Here is a 23,929-nt window from a genome sequence, read left to right as displayed (position 1 = left end):
CATCGCCTCAATTCCAATGAAAAGTGTATTTGATTCCAATATATCATATTTGATTACAATGTGTAATGTATTTGGTTTCAATATATAATATATTCGATTCCAGCTTTATATGTAACCCATTTCATGCAGGTAACCAAATCCATGAGAAGTGTATTTGTTATGAGCTTGGTGTTAAGAGCTTGCAAGTGTCAAATAATTTCATTTATTAACTACAAGTGATAAAGAAAAGAGGAAGTCGTTTCACCCGAAAATAAACTATAATTTTATTATTCTTTCAATGTAGTTATGTCAAAAATTAGTTTCGTAAATAATATTATTGTATTAAATAATAATAAATAATAATAATACTAATAATAATAAAAAGTAATAACAAATAATAACAATAATAATATAATTTTGGTTTAATAGCCAACTTTGTCTCTAGTTTGGTTGACAATTTTCAATTTAGTCTCTTTTTAGAAAAGTGTTTGAAATTGGTCCTTACTTTTAAATTTTTGAGTCAAAATAGTCCATTCCGTTAAGTATAACCAAACGGAGTTAATGGGTTAATGATGTGGCACTACTTATTGATTACGTGTCAAAAAATGTGCTTACATGTTGGTTAATTAGAGAAGAAAGGATTTTATTCAAAAATTGGGTTTTTTTAATTGGGGAAATAAAATAATTTGCAACTGTTTCATTCTCTCTCTTTTTTTTTAAAAAAAGAATATATCTTGTATCTCGGCACATAACCCCAATATATCTTCATCCTCTTCTCCCCTCTACGCCATCCATGTCAACACAGAACCATCATCATTTTCATACCCCTTCTTACGCTGCCACCAACCATCACACTCTTCATCTTTACGTACCTTCATTCACCAACATCTCTTTAACCTGCACCCAGAAAGCAAAGCAATATCCAGAGAAGAAAAACATTAAGTGGAGAATACTAGCCAATAAACATCATACTCCCCAAAAATCAAATTCAATCTGCTTCATTTTCTTAATCCAATAAAAAATGAGGCAGAATCTACTCCCATCATCTTCATCAAATTTTAACCCAGAAATTCATTCCTCATTTCCCCAAATTCTTTTTGGTACGCAAACCCTAATCTGCACCCTTTAGTGAGGAAATCTGTTGTCCAACGATATCAGAGATCAGTCCTTATTAGATGACTGGTGTGTACATTCGCGTCATTGGTGTCGAGGTTGTTGCGGCGAGTTCCCTCGCCCAGAAGATTGGTTCCTTCTCCGTTCTGAATTGCGGCGTCGGCGGCGACAGTCCAATGGGTAGTATGGTGGTGCTCTTGGTGGCAGCGTCAGCGTGAGTGGTTGGATGTTGCAACCGGCGCGGGCCTTAGCCAGTTGGAGGAGATGCAGTGAATCACGGCGGTGGCGATCCTGGTTCATGCTGTTGGCGTCGCAGGAATAGACGAGACTCCTCTCGCGCACGAAAAGCAGGGACGAAGGTTTTGAGCTGCTGCGTCCAGCATAGGTGGCGTCATCGGTGGTGCTCTTGGCCAGCAGAAAAGAGGTGTGACGCCGCGAGTGGGGGAGAAGATGGTTGCTCAATTAAAAAACCCAATTTCTGAATAAAATCCTTTCTTCTCTAATTAACCAACACGTAAGCACATTTTTTCACACGTAATCAATAAGTAGTGTCACATCATTAACCCATTAACTCTGTTTGGTTATACTTAACGGAAGGGACTATTTTGACTCAAAAATTTAAAAGTAACGACCAATTTCAAGCACTTTTTTCTAAAGAGTGACTAAATTGAGATTTGCCAACCAAACTAGGGACAAAGTTGGCTATTAAGCCTATAATTTTTTTTCATGTTAAAAATTAATTTTTATTTTTTTCTTTATAATAATTTTTACAATTATATATAATATTAAGAATTATCAACTTTTTATTACTTATATTATTAAGGATATTTTGATAATCTTCAATTTCTACTAATTACATCATTCTTTTATCTCTCACATCGATCAAATCTTACACTAATTTTCATAAACTTTATTTTCAAATTCACTCTCATTCACCTTTAAATCCCTTAAAACAAACACCAATCAACTCACTCTCAAATCTCCTCAAATCCGTTCACTCCTTCTCTCCCAAATTCATCTTCTAAAGTGAACAGAGCTTATATGAATAAGAAAATACGATAATTAAGATCGTGCATATACAAAATTAAAATTGTAATTAAGTTAAAATGAAAATGGAGGAATTAGTGAAGTTATATAAAATATTATAGTTTGTATATAGTATTAAACATGAGATGAATATTTAAATTTTGGAAAACATGACGCATGTTTTTGTCTAAACTCGTAATATAACCTGGGGTGAAAAGGTTGCAAATCCTTTCTCAAATATCAATATGTTTATTAGTTTATGTATAGTATTATTTTATGAAATTGTATCGACTAGTTCAATATACGAACGAGGGTTTGTGATCAATTACAACATTAAAAATTCGAGAATTTGGATTTTTGTTAGATAAAATGAATTTTAGCTATTAAAAGTAGTTACTAAAATGATAAATATGTAAATAATTGTGAAAACCTAGAAAATGATATTTTAGAAGTGGTAGTGGGTTAAAAATAATGAGACTCATTTATTTTCATATTAAAAGGACTTAATATAAATTATTTCATCACATTATTTTAAAACACATCATCTAGAAACTAGAGTCATTTGCCTTTTCTGTTCTTGCAACCTATCATCTCTTTAAAGATCGAAGACCGCCTGTGTGATCCTCATGGTGAGATCTTCAACTCTACCCGATCAGTTTCTCAAATAAAGTAAATCAGTTTTATACTCTTTCTTTAGTTTGACGTTTTCCAATGTGTGTGGGGTTTCGCTATGTCGCATATATTGTTTAAGTCCTCTTTTAAGCTCTTTATTGATAAGTGGTTCTAACGGCGTACCCTGATCATGTTTTCATTGTCTGTGTAGGTGCAAATAGAACTCTTTGAGCCATAAGAGCGATATAGGATTCTCTAGTATCGTTTATTAGTCTTCTAAAAAGGTAAAAGGTAAAGGAAGCTAGTGTTATCTTATAATTGAATTATTAAGTATGAAATGATATTTGGTAGTATATGAAATTAATGCATGTGTTGATTATGTTAAAAATGATGGTTATTAAGTATTGAATGTTTTGGAATTATGGTTATTGGTTTAATGATGTTGTGTACCTTGTTGATTCAGTTTAGAATTGATTATTGTCATGAATGTTGTTGTTGAGATGTTTGGTGGTGTCAAATTGGTTCTAGTGTTGAGAGGAAGTGGTTTAGACTGAGTTACCAGTCTTTTTCTTTATTTAAAATGGAGGTTTTGATAAGTGAATTTTAGAAGTAAGGGTCTAAGGGGAGAAATAACAATTTAGAACATATTGTTTGGATAATTGAAACTTGTGGGAGCTTAGAGTTAGTTAAAATCTGAGATAGAAAGTGGTGTTAGTTAATAAAGTGGGTTTTATAAGGTTTTAGACTCAAGTTTAGGGGTTTTGATAATAGAGATTTTGAGAAATGGTTAGATGTTAAAACCAGAAGTTTAAGGTTAGTTTTTATCTCTCTTGAGACTTGATTAAATGTTGAGTTAAGAAAAATTTGTAGTGGAACTGGTATGTGGTTAATATGTTAATATGTTGATTTTCTGTCATGTTTTAGTTCATTCCGAGAGGTTCTAATTAGTGAAACTCTAATGTATAGAGGTTGTAATGAAAATAAGGTTTGGGATATGTTTTTGAGTCCTTTATGACTGGTTTAAACCCTCAATTTGTAGAGTTTCGAGTTAGAAGGTGTTGATTTGAGTTTGGGTATTTCTTGGAGTTGTCAAATGGTTTAATGCATCTAGTCTCAGTTCAAATTATCAAAGGGATACTTAGTTTCATCTATAAATGTGTTTTCACATCAAATCTAGTGTGTAAGGAATCAATTTGATTAGTTGGATAAGTCTCAGGTGCATCAAAAACCAAAAACGCAGTGTTGTCAACTAGTATGGCAATGAGCACCCCTTTCTAGGCGCCTGAGCGCCACATTCCAGAGGCTTCAACGCCACTTTTCAATGGTTAGAGCGTTGAGCGCTACCTTCTGGACGCTGAGCGCCACTTATGTAAGTCTAGGTTTACATAGTTTTTGTGTTGTTTTAGTGGTTTTACATAGAATTGGTTCTTGTGCATTGATGGATATGTAATGGTTTCATGTGATTTTCTTTGTGTTTACATAAAGTTATATATGTGGATGAAAAAGTGTGGAAAAGAGTTTCGAGGAGAAAATTCGTATTGGTGATTTCAGGTTTTGTTGGTATGAATGTATGAAGTTCAATTCTGGGGGTTATCCTAACATTCTAATGATCATCCATTTTCAACTAGAAAAAGGTGAGCCATGTGATGAGAGTAGCAAGAGGTCTTAGCCTGAGGTCTTTCTCCATTTGGCAAAGGGCGATTTTACAGACTAACCTTGTGTGGTAGCTTTGAGTAAGTCATATGTTCCACCACACAAGTGCATAACCCGCCATGGTCCTAGTTTGGGTGTGTTCTCCATTTAGCAAAGGGCATTTTAACGGGCTAACATTGTATGGTAACTTTGAGTGGATCAACTATTCCATCTATATCTGATATTCCACACAAGGGTAGAACCTGCTATAGTTCGACATTCATATTATATCTGGATGGTCGAGTTTAGGTCTATAGCATGATTATGATGGTTGTTTTATTCTGTGTGAAATGTGATGTATGATGCGATATTAATATATCTTGTTGGTTTCTTTCTATTACTAGCTTATCCTTGTTTTGTCTTTGTTTGTCTATGTGTGTTTTCTCTTTTGCAATGATCACCTTAAATGGTGTGAGCTTAGAGATGACATCTTTTAAATTGTTTCAGTGTGACGTTGAGAATAAAACAATATCATAGATAGATTTTTGTTCTCCAAGTATAGAATCTTCTCTAAAAAAACTATAGTTTTCCTTAGTAGATATCTTTGTAACTCTTATTTTAGTTATTTTATGTTATTAAAATGGGATATTGCAATAATCATTTAATAATGAGTAATTATTTAAATTAAAAAAATAGTTACTAAAATGATAAAACTAAAATGAATAACTATTTAAATTTTAAAAAAAATTAAGATATTAAAATTAGAAAAACAAAAGACATCAAATACGTGTATCTTCTTTATATATAGTTATCGACTAGTGAAAACAAATACGTGTGTATTTACTTTTATGTGATAACAAAAGATAATGAATTTATTATTATAAAAATAAATATAAATAATTTTTATTTTCTTAGATGATTTTTATTTGTTTTAGTAGATGATTTTATTTTTTAATTTAGAAAAATACTTAAATTTAAAAGAAATGGTTAAATTTAAAAAATCAATTTTAGTAAAATAAAACTATAACTTGAAGAGTAAAAGTGAAAAAAAAACTGGACAACAAAAAAGAAAATCTCTTTTGTATATAAGTATAGACTAGCATAAACACAAACTTGATAGTTTGTACGGATTTTTAAAATATTTATAATATTATATTAGTAAGTGATGAAATTATAATGTTATTAAGTTACTATATAAAGTAAATTAATTTGCATTAAGTTATATTTACTAGAATTTATGTATTATTATAGATAATTATTCAAATTTTAAAAATAGTAATTAAAAGAGTAAAATTGTGAAAACAAAATGTGTATATAATTATAAATAAACTAAATTTTAGTTATTGAAATAAAAATATTATAAGAAATATTGTGTGAATAAATTTTTTATTATGAGTAGTTGTTTAAATTAAAAAAAAAAGTTACTAAAATGATAAAAATATAAATAATCATTTTATAGTGAGTAATTATTTAAATTCAAAAAAAAATAGTTACTAAAATGATAAAATTGAAAACAATTTTTCTTATTAAAAATACTTATTTAAATTTTTAAAATAGTAATTAAGAAAGTAAAATTGAAAAAAAGTAAGGATACTAAAAAGTGTATCATCATATATATAGTTATAATTGTATAGATGTGTATCATCATATATATAAATTTTTCACCCAAACAGCAAACATTAGCTGAAAAGTGATCTAAATATACACCAAATATTTATATAGATAACACTTTTTTTTAAATAAGATATAGTTTTAAAAACAATCAAATTTTAAACTGTGATAAAAAAAAACCCAGTTAAAAAGATAAGTCGAAACCAAATTCTGAACTGAATTTTATTTTTATTTCCTTTTTCATTTGAGAAAGGAACAAGAGATTTAAGAAAAAAATAAAAAAAGCAATTTGCAAAGAAATAACAGTTGAAATTAAATCCTCTGCACTCTTCGCATATCACTCATCACCATTGTATTCGCATCCAACTGAGCCATTGCCTGTGTATGTGTGTTAGAAGCATTACGGAACATCCAATGAAAATTTATATTCCAAATTCTATAATTTAAAATGTAATTTATATTTCAAATTGTCTATCCATGTGCGGTGCATAATGCAAAAATTACATTACAAACTGTATAATCAAGTAATTTTATAATCCAAAATGTAATTCAAATTACGAATTATCTTTTAAATGTGCATTACTAATTATACCCATTATACAATTTTGAATAATGAATTGTAAAATCTAAAATATAAATTTATATTACAGATTACATTATGTACAACTACAACAAAGATATGAATAGAATTTAAAAAATTATGGCGGTGCAAGAAAGAAGGAAAAAAAATCAAAATCAGTTATCTATAAAAATTAATTGTCAAAATTCTCATAGCTTATAATACCATATTCCTTTATATTAAAAGAGTACTCTTACAAAGTAATTAATACCTATAGTTATTTAATAAATTAATTAAAAATTCGACTAAACCATGCTTGGATTATACAATCAAATTAAAAATTACTATTGAAAACGTTTTAATTAATATTAAATTCAAGCCAAAACTATTCAATCATTGACTATGACATGTTGGTTCAAACCCTTACAAGAAGGCTTCAACAAAATGTTCACTTTCACATCTTTCAACTCTAAGAGATGGAACAAGTTCACAAGTAAAATGTTTAAAAAATTTCACCTTATAAAATACTTGAGATAACTTCTTCTAGAGGAAAAACTTTGTAGTTTCCATCAATCATGTTCTATCATTAAGCATTAGCGGAATCCAGGATTATGAAACAGGAACTTACAAATATTTTATCATTCCATACTCAAGGAAAAAAATGTTAATCCTTTAAAACAGAATGCATTGTTGATAAATGCAAACTATACAGATCAAAATCGAAAGATTATTCTTCCAAGGACGAGGTTATATTATCTTAGTCAATGCTATTCCTCCAACGATATCAAGTAACATCAATTCGATGCTCAGATTCAATTACTACCACATAGAAACCAAAACGGCAATTCGGTAATCAATAATAAAAACAAAAATCCATCATCAAAACTACCATTGGATAAGTGTTTTAACAAGAATTGAAAACTCGAAAATCACGTCAAAGAAATAAATTTGCTTATCAAAAAGTACATTGATTGAAGAATTCTATCATATCTTAAAAACATTTCACTCTAAGCCACAAGGGTGCTGGCAGTTGTAGATTCACTGCAATTAAGATAAACCAAACAAATATTAGCACTAACAACAGGGAAGCACTGTGACATCATATAGCTGCAGATAAAAGCAAGTAAATAAGGTAATAAGAACATAGAATCAAGGTGAAACAACACCATCCGCAATTGATGACAGATTTACAGTGACAAACTGCAGAAAAACTCTTTCGATCAGAGCAATGGTGTTTCAGAATGAAAATGCACTTGTTGAATCTATCAGGAAAATTTGACCAATAATGCAGAGCCAGCAATCCTTGTTAACAATTGAAATCATCATGCATTCGGAATATTCTATAGATAAAATACTTAAACAAATCAATTGTGATCAACTTATTAAGAAACACATAGCAAATAGTGTTGGTCCACAAGTTGAGACTGAAAATGAAGAAAAGCTTAAAACAACCATTTATCAAAACTAGGCCTTTTACAAAAGGAAAGGAATAACAGGAATGGTAGGTTTAAGTTTTACTGATTAAGTGCACCTTGCCTAGTGTCTAACTATATAAAAAAGAAAAAAATTAGATCATAAATCAACCATTATCAAACGCAAAAGTTTATGCCTTTATAGAGTATACAAATTGAAGACTTACTATTTCCACACGGGTGGGAGCTTCTTAGTCTTCTTGTAGTAACGGGCAAGGCGGTGAATCCTACTCTCAACCAAAATTAACCTGAATTTAGAATCCTTGTCCTTCCTATTCCTCTCCAAGTGCTTCCTAATGGAGACAGCCTTTTTGATCAAGTGATACAAATCCTCAGGAATTTCAGGAGCAAGCCCTACAAATGACAATGACATTCCTATTGTAAAATTTCAAATGCCACACAGTACAATAAGCCTAGAATGATGGAAAAGGTAATACCATGGGCTTTCAATATACGTAGAATCTTGCTTCCAGTGACACTCCTAACCTGAGCAATTCCATGAGAGTCACGAAGAATAACACCAATTTGGGATGGAGTGAGACCTTTCTTGGCAAACTTGCAGATGTTTTCCTCCACCTGTGAAGTCATAAGTACAACACCGTATGGTTAACACAGCAACAAACATTCAAAGTATACCAATCAGAACTCTTTAACCATATTCATAACTTTATTAGAATAGCAGAAGGTTAACACCAATGTGTTTATAAGAGCCCTAACATCATTAATACAGCAATTTTAATTCTAGCAATATTATTTTACAATTATATACGACAACAAGGGTTCACCAATGTCTTACAATTTTTTGTTTTAACAAGTTCGAACATTGTCTCAAAATAACTGAAAATAACAAGGTTTCAACATTTTTCTTTACACAAACTTCCCTAATATCACAGATCGCAACAAAACTCTAACGAAATCGACAACCTACGACCTTGCACATATCAAATGCTTGAGATAGAATTACAACGGGTTTCCAATTGAAAAAGAAGAATCATTAAACCTAACTATATGCATGCATAATGAAGTAAGATACCCAACAACATACGCACATTACAAAAAGATTTCTTTCCAGTTAACAGTCACAGTTTTCAAGCATCTAAGAAGAAGGATAGCATTAAAACAAATTCAGGCCAAAGTGCAAGAAAGAAAACAAATAGGGTGTTCATTGCTTACATCCTGCGACGAAATCTTCAACCAGCTAGGTGGGGTCCTCTTATATGGAAGAGCCGAACTGGAGATACCCTTACTGAAAACAAAAACATTCAGGGAACCAACACATAAGAACAGCAACAACGTTAGATAAAAGGAAAACGAAAAGAACTGTTTTCTCCGTATTCTCTAACGTGAAAACGTGACCATGGGAACATACCCGCGACTGTGCATACGCCCCATGGTGACCGCGTTTGAAGAAGGACGACACTCTCTCTGTCTGTCTGCTGCGCCTGCACCGAACGACTAGAATGAAGGAGGAGAAACCCTGAGAATATGAAGGTAGTGAAAACTAGGGTAAACCTTATTGGATCGGGCCGTCTTTCAATTGGGCTTGAACCAGTTGTTTTTATTTCTCAAGAGTTTGTCATGGAGCCCAAATTAAGGTTTCATTCAGTGAAATTTAATTTAGGGGTAAGTAATGGAAAGAATTCATACGAAGAACGGTTAACTTATTTCTTATATATTATGTTTAGCGAAATTTAAAAATTAAATTTTGAAAATCAATTACTTCATAACTTTTTATTGTTAATTTCTCAACTATTTGAACAAAGTGTATAAACACTGACAAGAAAAAACGATAATTACAATGTCTTTTAGTAACAGACAACTATAAGACCCTTCGAATACCATGAGTAATTTTTTTTTAATTTGTATTAAGAAAATTAATATACTTATTATTATATTTAAATAAATAATTTATTTGTATAATCGTATTTAAGTATTATATATATGTATAATTATAAATATAATATTTAAATAAAAGTTTGATAAAACAATTAAAAAAATTATAATAAATTCATTAAAAATATAATAATAAGTATATTCCAATTAAAAATATAGTAATAAGTTTGATAAGTATATTATTTTAATTTTGGTTTTTTTATGTTAAAGTAGAGCTGTCAAAACGGGTAACCCGGTCCGACCCAACCCGACCCATAACGGGTTGGTCACTTAGTGAGTCAACCCAACCCGACTCATTTATTAGCAAGCCGAAAAAGTTTGAACCCGACCCGACCCACTACGGGTTGGTGGGTTAAACGAGTTGGCTCATTGGCTCACTTAATTAACTTTTTTTTCACCCTCTTCTTCTGATATTCTTATAACATGTTACTTTGATCGATCAAATTAAAATAGTAATAATTGGACCACTTGATATAAAAGAAAATGAAACAAAAGAAATATATTGATATATATATTCTAAGCTATCAAGCATGAAATTTTGCCAATTTAGTTTAATGAGAATACACAATCATTTGACCAAGAAACTACATATAGCCGTTAACAAAAATATATATGCTTGTAGATAGGTCTAAAAACAAGATAAAACAAATGATATATTCCTGAATTATCCAATCTATAATATTATCAATCTATTAAATTGAAGTCCTGAATGGATAAATCCACAATATTATGCTCTCTTGAAGCATCGTTTTCTTTATCTCCATCTATAATATTATACAATCTATAATCTTACGGTTTTATTTGCCTTTTGGAACGACAACGCTCTATTGCTAAGTAAAGGGCATTTTGAATAATTAATTTAATTAATTTGATTTCAATAAAAAAAATAGGATTTGAATAATTAATTTTATTAATTTGATTTAATTAAAAAAAATCGGTGGGTTAGTGAACCAACCCGACCCACCACGGGTTCAACCCGTGTGAGCCGGGTCAAAATTGTCTCGCATAAAAAGTTTGGAATTTTTTTCCAACCCAACCCGGCTCAAACCTGTGGTGAGCCGGGTTGGCTCATGGGTTTCAACCCATTTTGACGGCACTATATTAAAGTAATGGATTATGGAAAATACAACTAATAATATCAAGTAATAGATTATACTAATAATACTACTACTAATAATAAAAAAACAACTATAATATCAATACTAATAAAAATAATAATAATACAAATAATAAAAATAATAAGATTAAAAAATAATATTTGGATAGAATTTTTTTTGTTTTAAATTATAAAATTGATACAATAGTTTATTAGTGATGTGTAGTAAAACTAATACTGTCAAAACAGGTCATTCCATTCTGCTCATCACATTACGGGTTAGTCATTTAATGAGTCAAGATAACCTGATAATGAGTCTAAAATATTTGAACTCGGCCTGACTTATCACAAATTGGTGAGTTAAAAAGATTCACCCATTGACTCACTTAACTACAAGTTTTTTTTTCTTCAATACCAAAAAAATAATATTTTTTCTAATTAAAATCTAAATAAAGTTCAATATAACTTAAAAATAACAAATTGGGTAGATTAATGAGCCAACTTAAATTGATCGTGGCTTGGTAATAAAAAAAGTAACAAATTTTATAATATAATAATATAACTTAAAAAAAATAGGTGGGTTGGTTACGCCCAGTGGTACTAAAGTATCACCTAGCGTTGGCCAAGTGAGTGCCCATGTCCAACTGGTGCCCAGTGGTACCCAACACTCATTCAGTTTTAATTGTGCAATTTGACTATTCTCAAGTTATTTCTCTCTTAATAAACTTCATAATGTTTTAATATATCAAACTCTTGACTTAAGAAGTGCCAAATCTAATCAATCAAAGGTCTAATAAAAAAGCTTCTATAAAAAAAAACTCAGATTTCATATGATCATAACACCCTCTAATACTAATGGAGTCAAACTCCCTTATCTTTAAAAAAAACCTACAATACTAAATTTATTACACACTCATCACTACCATTTTATAAACACAATTAATTAATCCTCTAATTACATATATCATTTATCAATTCATCTAGTTCAATCAAAATTGACTCATTAGATACTAGAACATTATTTCATATATTCATTTTTTAACTTCACAACTCACATATCAAATTCAACATACAACATAATTTTCTCATTTAAACCTTCATCACACATCAACCAATTTCAATTAAGTCACACAAAAAATTTCACAACTCAAGCATCAATTCAATCAATTTCTTGAAACATGTATAATTATCATTCTAAAACATATTCATCCATTAATTTCATCATAAATCACTATCACACATATTACAATTTGCGAATTCTTAATAACAATTAAATTTAAAATATAAATTCTTTTACTTGTAGGAGCAACACCAAGGTCCTTTAATTCTAAGCACCCTTAAACACTAAGATATGCAGAATCTGCACAAGGAACCTTAAAAACCCCAACCCCTCCTCTTCCCCCACCCTACTTGCATACAAAACACCAAAGTGATTCTAAAAGGGGTAAAAGGAGAAATTACTTTCTTCAACAATTAGATTAGATAAAATTGTAGCTTTTGCTCATAAAAGTCCTACAAGGCTCTCTTATCTTCTCACAAGTAATTAAGGTGTGAGAGAGTTTAGTGAAAAGGTAGAGAAATTTAGAAAAGTGGATTCTAGATAAATGATGTGTTTTAAAATTATGTAACTCGTTCATAACAAAATTATTCACACTAAAACATTTTAATATTAAAATAATTAAGTGTTACTATTTTAAAACCACTATTAGTCCTAAAATACCATTTTATACGTTCTTACATATACAAGCTATTTAGAATCTACCAAAACTTTACCACTCAATGCTTAGGACATCATAAAAAAAAAACATGAATCATTAAGCAACAATCTTCCCATTTTTTATGTGAGGACCAACCATACAAAGACAAACCTTTTCTCCCCCTTTAGAAATTGATTAAAACAGGGATATAATGGATAAAAAAATTGCATAAGCATACCTGTCAACACCCAATTTTGTCCGGATAGTAAAACAAATACTATTTGTTTTACTGTTTACACTACCAAATTAACTTTTTAACTTTAGCCCAATGGTCCAAAATAATCCCACATTTTTTAACTTCCTCACCACCTTTTTTAGTTTATTTTTCCACCTCATTTCCATATTAATTTTTATATAGCAACTTTTCTAATTATTCCTCTCACATTTTTAAATTATATTTTATCCACCACCTTCTCCACCAACTTTTTTTATTCTTTCCTTCATCCATTTTCTTCATCTACTTTTACACTCATTTTTTATCTTAATTTCTCTTTCTAACTTTTAAATCATATTTTATTCACCACCTTCTCCACCAACATATTTTATTATTTCTTTAATCCATTCTCTTCATCTACTTTTCCATCCCACTTTTATATTAATTTCTCTTACTAACTTTTATTTATTCCATCACTTTTCTAAATTATATTTTATCTATCACCTTCTCCACCAACCTTTTTTTATTATTTCCTACATCTACCTTCTTTCTCTAATTTTTCCACCCCCTTATTATATTATTTTTATTCATCAACTTTCTCCATTCATAACTCTATAAATAAACTTATACTCTTCACTCCATCTTTACACACACAATTACATAATATCCATCTCTTCTCTCTCAAAAACCTCTTCATTCCATCCCAAAACTCTACTTCATTTTTCTCTCACACTTTACTATATCCTAATCCCTCTATACATATTAAATCTCATACCATATTTCTACTACAATGTCATCTTCTTCACCTTCCATTAAAAATAAACAAAAAAAATTCGTATGAGTACTCATGCGATCGTACGCATCAGCCTAGTGCTCACTATGCAAAACAATAAATTAAACAAAAAAAAGGTCGTATGAGTACTCGTGCGATCGTACGCATCAGCCTAGTGCTCATTACACAAAACAATAAAAACTAAACAAAAAGTTGTGTGAGTACTCATGCGATCGTACGCTCAGCTTAGTGCTCATTACGCAAAATCTAAATATTATATCAAAATACACAAAAAAATGTAAAATCTCCAAAAAGCTAAAAAATATCAAATTATCATGTATTTAATCTTAGCCAAAACTACGTGATCATTGATTTTCCATCAAAATAAAGATACATAAGAGCAAGGTCAATCCTTGTCAGGTTCACTTCCCAAAAATCCAAAATAATCTTCCAAACAATTTTCTAAATCAATTTCTCAAACCTCTTTCAAAACTTATTTTCAAAAGAACTACGTACCCCTGATTTCTCACATGAGAATACGTAGGAGCAAGAACAATCCTTGTCGGGCTTGCTAAAAATAAAAATATTTTTCTTTTATTTGTATTTTCTTGGATTGTTATTTTTGGGGAAAATAACCATTTTGAAAACCACATCTGCACATTTAATTATAGGTACTCTCTTCAGGCAGACGTGATAGGGTGCTAATATCTTCCCTATACGTAACCGACTCTTGAACTCAAAACTCTGATTTTGTAGACCAAGCCTTATTTTATGGTTTTTTCGTAGTTTTCCAGAATAAACTATGGTGACGACTCCGAACCCTTATTTTTAAATCTTTATTATTTTTTAAGAGTCTTGCCGTCAATCTCCTTCGCGATCCCGGTTGCGACAGATGGCGACTCCACTAGGGACCAATTTTTAAAAAAGTCAAGCCATTTAATTATATGTGTGAAATTGATGTGATTTTCCTTTATGTTTTTTCCCCTATGTATTTGGTTATATAATGATTTCTTTTATGTTTCAAATAGTTGCATATGCATTGTTTTATTTTAAAGTTTAAAATAATTGCATGTGTGTATTTATTTTATTTTGATATTTGAAATGCTTATATGTGAATATTTTTCTTTATATTTTATATGTGACTGAATATTGAACCCCAGGGTAGACGACATGTTTATTTTGCAGGTGTTATTTTGTTATGCATTATAATCTTCCTTCACACACACATTATGCATATCATGAGTGGTCCCTATACCCGGGTTTGAGTGCAACTTAGAATTATAGGGGTTGTGTAGCGGTGTCACTTTGGGATATACTTCCTGTTTGGTTATCGCAAAAACTCCAGCTAGAGTCTGTTCTCTTAATTTGTGTTTTCACACCGAGTTGATTACTCGACTGTTGTGAAAATGCGGTGTAAGGAGCCATAGCTTTGGTGGCCTTAATTTAAGTATTAGGGAACCATCATTGTGAGTGTATTTATATGGTCTTAGAACTTTAAGCATCAAACCTTTGATAAGATACAAATGGGAGATTAATTGAATAATTTGTTTTTTCACTTTTTCTTTGTATTTTACCATAATATGTTTTTTTAAGAAAAAATATAAAAAATAAAATAAAGCAAAAAAAATAAAAAAAAAATAAAAAAAACCTTACATAGCTATTTTTCATTTTATTTATTATTAAGTTCGTAAGATTATTCTAAAAAAAGAAAGAATAAACATTATTTGGTCAAATTAGTTAATTGAATAAAAGACGAAAATAAAGATGTTTATCATTGATTTTTGAAGTATTTACCATAACATGTAATTGCTCAAACACATTCATTCTTCATCATTTTCCATCACTCATTTGTCCGAATCATCTTACATGGAGCACGACCTTAAAATGATTACGAGCAATTCTTTGTGCATATAAAAAATATATATAAAAAACAAAACAAGGGGCATTTTGTCGTGATTGAATTTTATTTTTTCCCGTGAATTAAGAAAAAAAACTATCATTATTTGAGATGATATATAGACATGTTTCTTCATCTTAAAAAAAACAATTTTTTTTTTGAATAAAATTCTTATGAGATTTGAATCTCTCCAAAAATAATTGTTTATTCATGAGTGGCATTTTTTTGTCATTCTATCGTAAATTTATTTTGTCAATATTTTGTCTTTGTTACTATTGTTTATTTTTGTCATATAGGGTTTGTAAAAATATAAAAAAAAAAAATTCTTTCTTACAATTCATTTTGAGACTTTATGTTTAACCATTCATTTTGAACTCAAACCTTGTCTCTGAGTACTAGTCTATTTATTTTATTCATTAATTTGGTTTTGTCCCATTCATATCCAAGTCAAACACAATTTTTCATTCATATCCTCACATTAGGGGCACGTTTTCAAGTTTCTTTTTCTTTTTTTACTTTGTTTTAACATAAGCATACTCAAACTAATTTTATGCCATACAGTACACTTTGTTGTCAAATGGGAACAAATTCATTTTTTTTAATTTTCTTCTTAACTATCCACTCTTCTAATTGAAATCATTTCAAAGATCTTGAACAATTTTCTGCACATTATTCAAAAGAAAAACATTTCAAAATAAATGATAAATTGACAATTTTAAATTTGATCGAATCATGTAAATACAGAATAAAGAATAGGATAATGATAAAATGAAATTCAAATAAATAAATAAACAAATAAAATTCAAATTAATTTTAAGAAAAACTAATATTTTCCGAAAAAAAAAATTCATATGGATAAAGAAAAACAATTCTTAGGCTCATTTTTCATATGTGGTCTCCTTCGAGCCCAATTTTTCTGAAAATTAAAAAAAAAAGAAAAAAATTCTTTTAACATGATCATAATTTTCACATCACATTTTTGATAAAGATATATGAAATTAATTTCCTTTTTCTGCAAAAAAAATAATAAATAAAATTGAAAGAGTAATTTTCCAGCCATTTATACCAAAGTGTCGTTAGGTTTCTCTAGAATTCAAAATTTTCTCTTCTTTTTCCTCCATTTGTGAAAAAAATAATTAAAATATTTTGAGCATACAATTAATTTTTGATAATTTTTCACGTTGTAATTAAAAAACAATTCATAGCATTTGCACAAATTTGTTTTCTAATTTTTTTCGGATTGATGATTATTTTCATTCATATGAGTAACCTATATATCTCTATAAAAAAATATTGAAAAAAAAAGAAGATTTTAAACTCACTTTTAATATTCATTGTGACACTGACAATAAACATTTTTTTTAAAAGGGTTTCGTTGGCCCAATTACCATATGTGGTTTTCTTTGAAGAAAATGATAAAGAAAAATAAAAATGAAATAAATTCTTTCAACATGTTTGGAAATCAATTTAAAGAAAGTAAAAATATTGAATTCATATTTTTTTTCATTTTTCTAGAGATAGATAAAAGGTTTTGAACAAATCATTGATTTTTGAATATTTTTTTGCATTGTATATATTACAAAGGAAAATTTTCATAACATGTATAAATTCGTCATTTTTCAGATAGATGGTCATCTTCATGACTTATATATAAAAAGGAAAATGTTATTTGGACAACGTATTTTTAACACTGTTTTGATAACGCCACGTGTCAGCGCTTCATTGGCTCAGTAATTTGAAATTAAAACAGAGAAAGGGTTACGGGGCGAGGGGTATTTTGGGATTTCTAGGTTAAAATTTTAAGAATTGGGTTTGGCGGTTTAGGGTGGGAAAGACGTTCGTTCAACCCTTCCAGTGTCTCGCTCTCTCGCTCTCTCGCTGTCTCGTTCTCTCGCTCTCTCGCTCTCTCGTTCGTCTTCGAAACTTCCATTCCTCCTTCTTCAATACGTGTGTTGAAACCTTGGATATTCTGTGTGGCTGTGTGTTCAATCTTTACCGTAGTACAGACGTTGAACCCTTCGATCTTTTGTGTCGGTCTGTCGTCCACAAGGAAACCCTTCCATCTTGTGTCGCTCTGTCCTCCATCTTGCCCTTGAAACAAGATTTGAAAACATGGACATGGTCATCACTACAAGGTTTGATGCGTTGCAATCGCACATTGGGAACATTGAATAACAACTGCAACACTTCCAAAGTGCTTCTGAAAACAATCCTCAGACTTAAAATTGGTTGTTTAGGCTTTATTTTCTGCATTATAAAGAACTATGTACCACAGTTCCTACTTTGATAATTTAATGAAGTTGTTTACTTTAAAACTGGTTCCTCAATTCTCGACATTTATTATGTAATGTTCAATTTATGATACACTTAATACCATTGCAGTTGTGAGTAAAACACCAATACCACTAACCAATACCACTTAATGACATTGCAGTTGTCTGTAAAACTAAAACACTGTTGTAATCGTTTACAGTGGCCTGGTAAACGATTACACGAGAGAAATCACTGTTTTATACAAAAAGTTGAACTGAAGTAGTCAGCTGTGGTGTCATGGGTGATCATTGGCAAAAATTGTTACTTTCAGGCACAAGTCCACTTGTATTTACTTGGTGTTGGTGTTTCAGTCGAGGTAGAGAGTGGAAAGTGATGGGAGGTGACCCCAAGAAGTGGAGAAGAAGCCATTCTTACTTAGGGGACCAAGTTGGACAAGTGCAGAGCCAATCTGTAGAAAAAACACTATGGTAATCGTATACAGTTTCCTTGTAATCGATTACAGTGTCAAAGAAGGTGTAAACTTGATTTATAAGGCATAATTTGAAAGGTCTTTGAGTATAGATTCCAACAAAACAAGAATCAACTCATTTGGAGTTCGGTGGAGAAAGTTATGAGCAAAAGAACAAGCAAAGGTCAGAGTTGGCAAAAATATATGAAACGCTAACTTGAAAGAATAAACTGTACCAACTCAGATGTCCAAAAATTACAAATTAGTAGTCATTGGAAAGATTTTTGAGTCTAGTTTCTAATAAAATAAGAATCACATCATTTGGAGGTCGGTGGGAAAAGTTATCAGTAAAATAGCCAGCAAAGGTCAAAGTTGACAGCATGTTATCTCACCCAAGTTGCTCACCTCATAAACATTGTTTTTTTCCTCCATCATGGGTGCCAAAACATCACTTCCCACCACTGAAACACCAGGATCAGCCTAAGAAAAGTGCAAAAGTGCTTAAAACTCACTTTTTTTGACAATGGTCACCCATGTTAACCTGACTGACTACCTCTGTTGGACTTTTTGTACAAAATCCAATTTTCTCTCGGGTAATCGTTTACAGTGTCCTTGTAATCGATTACAGTGTCAAAGAAGGTATAAACTTGATTTCTAAGGCATAATTTGAAAGGTCTTTGAGTATAGATTCCAACAAAACAAGAATCAACTCATTTGGAGTTCGGTGGAGAAAGTTATGAGCAAAAGAACAAGCAAAGGTCAGAGTTGGCAAAAATATATGAAACGCTAACTTGAAACAATAAATTGTACCAACTCAGATGTCCAAAAATTACAAATTAGTAGTCATTGGAAAGATTTTTGAGTCTAGTTTCTAATAAAAAAAGAATCACATCATTTGGAGGTCGGTGGGAAAAGTTATCAGTAAAATAGCCAGCAAAGGTCAAAGTTGACAGCATGTTATCTCACCCAAGTTGCTCACCTCATAAACATTATTTTTTTCCTCCATCATGGGGTGCCAAAACATCACTTCCCACCACTAAAACACCAGGACCAGCCTAAGAAAAGTGCAAAAGTGCTTAAAACTCACTTTTTTTGACAATGGTCACCCATGTTAACCTGACTGACTACCTCTGTTGGACTTTCTGTACAAAATCAAATTTTCTCTCGGGTAATCGTTTACAGTGTCCTTGTAATCGATTACAGTGTCAAAGAAGGTGTAAACTTGATTTCTAAGGCATAATTTGAAAGGTCTTTGAGTATAGATTCCAACAAAACAAGAATGAACTCATTTGGAGTTCGGTGGAGAAAGTTATGAGCAAAAGAACAAGCAAAGGTCAGAGTTGGCAAAAATATATGAAACGCTAACTTGAAAGAATAAACTGTACCAACTCAGATGTCCAAAAATTACAAATTAGTAGTCATTGGAAAGATTTTTGAGTCTAGTTTCTAATAAAATAAGAATCACTTCATTTGGAGGTCGGTGGGAAAAGTTATCAGTAAAATAGCCAGCAAAGGTCAAAGTTGACAGCATGTTATCTCACCCAAGTTGCTCACCTCATAAACATTGTTTTTTTCCTCCATCATGGGGTGCCAAAACATCACTTCCCACCACTCAAACACCAGGACCAGCCTAAGAAAAGTGCAAAAGTGCTTAAAACTCACTTTTTTGACAATGGTCACCCATGTTAACCTGACTGACTACCTCTGTTGGACTTTCTGTACAAAATCAAATTTTCTCTCGGGTAATCGTTTACAGTGTCCTTGTAATCGATTACAGTGTCAAAGAAGGTGTAAACTTGATTTCTAAGGCATAATTTGAAAGGTCTTTGAGTATAGATTCCAACAAAACAAGAATCAACTCATTTGGAGTTCGGTGGAGAAAGTTATGAGCAAAAGAACAAGCAAAGGTCAGAGTTGGCAAAAATATATGAAATGCTAACTTGAAAGAATAAACTGTACCAACTCAGATGTCCAAAAATTACAAATTTGTAGTCATTGGAAAGAGTTTTGAGTCTAGTTTCTAATAAAAAAAGAATCACATCATTTGGAGGTCGGTGGGAAAAGTTATTAGTATAATAGCAAGCAAAGGTCAAAGTTGACAGCATGTTATCTCACCCAAGTTGCTCATCTCATAAACATTGTTTCTTTCCTCCACCACTAAAACACCAGGACCAGCCTAAGACAAGTGCAAAAGTGCCTAAAAGTCACTTTTTTTGACAATGGTCACCCCTGTGAATCTGACTGACTACCTGTGTTGGACTTTCTGTATAAAACCTTATTTTCTCTCGGGTAATCGTTTACGAGGGAGTTGTAAACGATTACCATAGCCTTTCTTCAGCACTCTCAGTCATCCCTTGCACAAGTTGCTCCCCCCACTCATGAGGGGTCACTCAACACTCCTTTGCCTCACAGGACATCACCCCCCACTCAAATTATGATTCAAATGAACTGGTTTTCTCATAAGTCACCCATGTTACCCATAATGACCACTCAAACACCAACATCTTACAAACAAGCCTGCAACTTAGCAAACATAAAACTTTACCACATTCTGAAATCCACAAACCCACAACTCATAATAACAATGGTATTCAAAAAATAAAATGAGACCAACTCAAACAAAAATTCAAATTTTATATCATTCAAATAAATCCGATACATTACACTTTGTTTTCTTAATCTATTTACAATGATTACAATGATCATTTACTTTCCATTAATCAACTAAATACACATATCACTCATTTTTTATTCTAAGCACTACGGTTCCGGTGTATGGAGTCCTAAGTGCTCTTCCCTTGTAACGCATTCGGGATCCAACCCTAACATACGTCTTCAAAGGTTGTTCATTTCCGTCGTCGGACAATGGTCACCGGACCTTGCCATTCAGCACGATAACTTGTACGAAAAACACCACCTTTACGAAAATGGAGGGAGACAACACCACGCACACAGAACAATCACATACAAAGCTAAGTCAAGAGGCACGAAACACGTTCAGGAGACGGGACCTTCACGAGACGGGAACTTCGTTTCCAATGAAACAGAGAAAGGGGTATTTTCGAATTTTCAGTTAAAAGAAGGGTTACGGACTTCCATTTCGAAGGTTTTTATAAAATATTTTTTTTAAACCAAACCAATGAAAATAGGACACGTGGCGTTGTCAAAAAAGTGTTAAGAAATGGTTGTTGAAATATCGCGGTCCATATAAAAATAAACAACAAATCTTGAAAAATAAAAATGAAGCAATGTTTTTTCCTATTGTGGTATAAATTGAGTATAAACACTTTGATTTTGAGAATTTCTCATTGTAAAAATGTAGATGAAATATTTAACATGTATGTAAATTTGTTTTCTTGATATTTTTGGTTGAAGGTCTTATTCATTCGTATGAATGACCTTCAAAGAAATGAAAAAAAAAATTAAAATTAATGTTTTTAGGATTTTCGAACGATGGAAAGAAAAAACAAAAGATGTTTTTGAACCCATTAATTGTCATGTTTCATAATTTTGACATCATATGATTTTTTTTTAAAAAAGAACATTATAAATAAATTTAAAAAATATATTTGTTTGTCTAATATTTCCCTAAGTCAGATAGTTATATCCATTTGATTCTTTTAGTCAAGTTCATTTGACGTTTAAACCTAATTTTTTTTCTAGTCTAAATTTGCTTGACCCATTAAGTTCAATTGTGTAAGGCCCATCAAGACCAATTTCATTCAGCTCATTGAGTTTGGTATTGTCTGACCTTTCTAAACTCATAATTTCTTTTTCTAATTCTGGAATTGTTTTTTCTTTTAAAAAAAGTTCAATCAATTTTTTAAAACAAATGTACAGTTTTGCATCCAATATACCGAAAAGAAAAATCAAAATTCAAAAATTAAAAAAAAAATATATGTATTTGTGAGTTCACAAATCAGATTAAAAAAATATAATTCATTTTTTGTCATCTTTGAGCCCATTGGGCCCATTTTTTACACATGTTTTTCGTTAAACAAAATTAAAAAAAAAACATAAAATTTTGAAAAAAAAGGGGTTTTAAAATTTTTGTTGATGATTTTCATGATTCTTCGTTTTGATAAAGAAAAATAAAATTGAAAATGTGAAGCATATTGAATCTCTTGTTTGTAAAATCATCAAATGAATAATTTTTCAAAGAAATAAAAATGTTCTAAATGTTTGATAAGAGTCAAAGTTCTAAGTAATTCGAAATTCAATGTTTTCATGGTAAATAATGTGCATACGTCTCCTTTTGACATATCTTGTGTATCTCACCTAAGTCCATTCACCTCTCTGAATGAAAAAAATCACCCTAATAAAATCAATTTGTCCCAAATGATAAATGTGAATATTATTGAGGGACAATTTGTGTTCAAAATAGTTCTCTTAGGTTGATGGGAATATCAATAACTCTTAAAGGCTAAAACAATGTGATGATGAAATGAAAATGAAAAAAAGAAGTATATGAAAAATGAAAACTAAGAGCAACATTGTTAGATGCCATTGAATTTTATTTTAGAGTTAATCTTTGTAAAAATAAAGGAATCACGATTCAAGATGATGTGTGGCCATCTTTCTTTCCCATCAAAAGAATGAATTATCCTTTGTACCTTCTTTGAGCCAAAAGTAATATTTTTTCAAATTTTCCCTACACAAGGATTAACTTCATGATAAGTCTACCACGACTTACAATGATCATAAGGCAAAGAAAAGTGAGTCAAAGATGAAACTGATTCAAGTGTAGAATTGAAGTCAAATTGATTCAAAATCAAGTAAAAAAAAGGAAAATATGAAACCATTATGATTGAAGATCAATGATGGAATCTTGAACAAGATTTACAAAGTGTTAGCAATATGAAGGAAGAGAAAGATGACAAATGAAAAACGATCAAAGTTTTGAAGATATTCAAAGAAATGTCATGCTAATAATCCTTGTGTGAAAAAAAAATAAAGCAAACCCATCAATGTTTCATTTGGGCCTTTATATATCCTTTCTTTCAAAACCCTTTCAACCCCTTGCCACGTTACAAGCCAATAAAGCCCACACTGATTGAAAAATGATTGCTCTGATTTTTACAAACCTTGGTTCTAGAACAAAAAGACATGGTTGATGATGTTGTTGTTAAAAAAAATGAATGAAAAAAAAGAAATATGATAAAGTCTCTAAGGTAGTATCTTCTTGTTAACTTATGAGAAAATTTGTTGGGACAATTCACTCCATGTTGTACCAGTCACCATTCAACCAAATCAGTTTATCCAAATCATGTTTTTGTCCCAAAAATCCAAACTGGGGCAACTTTTTGGATCTCATGATCTTTACCAAGTATCTTTGAATTTGTGAAGAAAAAAGAAATAACTATTATGAGTCAAGATATACCATTCACCTTTTATTCACCTTATGATCATATGATGTGTCAAAAGAAAATGTTGAGCATGTAATATCCTGTGTTGATAATTGATATTAGGATTTGCAAAATGTCTCTCACTTTTATTTGTTGAAGAAAGTTATACAAAGAATTTGTTGATTATGGATACAATTGATTTTATATGCATTATAAACAAAATTGAAAAAAAAATGAAGAAAGAATTTTTTTTGAAAAAAAGAGTTCAAGTTGAAGTTTTGAAAAATCA

At 30.7% G+C, this 23,929-nt stretch overlaps 1 protein-coding gene across 1 annotated transcript; it reads right to left on the bottom strand.

The window, feature by feature from the left end:
• Positions 1-7,392: 7,392 nt before the first annotated feature.
• LOC108346867 (40S ribosomal protein S13) lies at positions 7,393-9,521 on the bottom strand. The gene is made up of 5 exons (XM_017585926.2): positions 9,374-9,521; positions 9,178-9,250; positions 8,442-8,580; positions 8,172-8,358; positions 7,393-7,573 (listed from the first exon to the last, which is right to left on the bottom strand). The coding sequence occupies exons 1-5, from the start codon at positions 9,394-9,396 to the stop codon at positions 7,540-7,542; spliced, it is 456 nt and encodes a 151-aa protein (XP_017441415.1). The 5' UTR covers positions 9,397-9,521; the 3' UTR covers positions 7,393-7,539.
• Between the last annotated feature and the right edge of the window lie 14,408 nt (positions 9,522-23,929).

Source organism: Vigna angularis, chromosome 9 (assembly GCF_016808095.1).
Source record: "Vigna angularis cultivar LongXiaoDou No.4 chromosome 9, ASM1680809v1, whole genome shotgun sequence".
In the NCBI taxonomy this organism is placed as follows: Eukaryota; Viridiplantae; Streptophyta; class Magnoliopsida; order Fabales; family Fabaceae; genus Vigna; species Vigna angularis.
The sequence above is the reverse complement of the archived record's forward strand: the minus strand, read 5'-3'. Positions and strand labels throughout refer to the sequence as shown.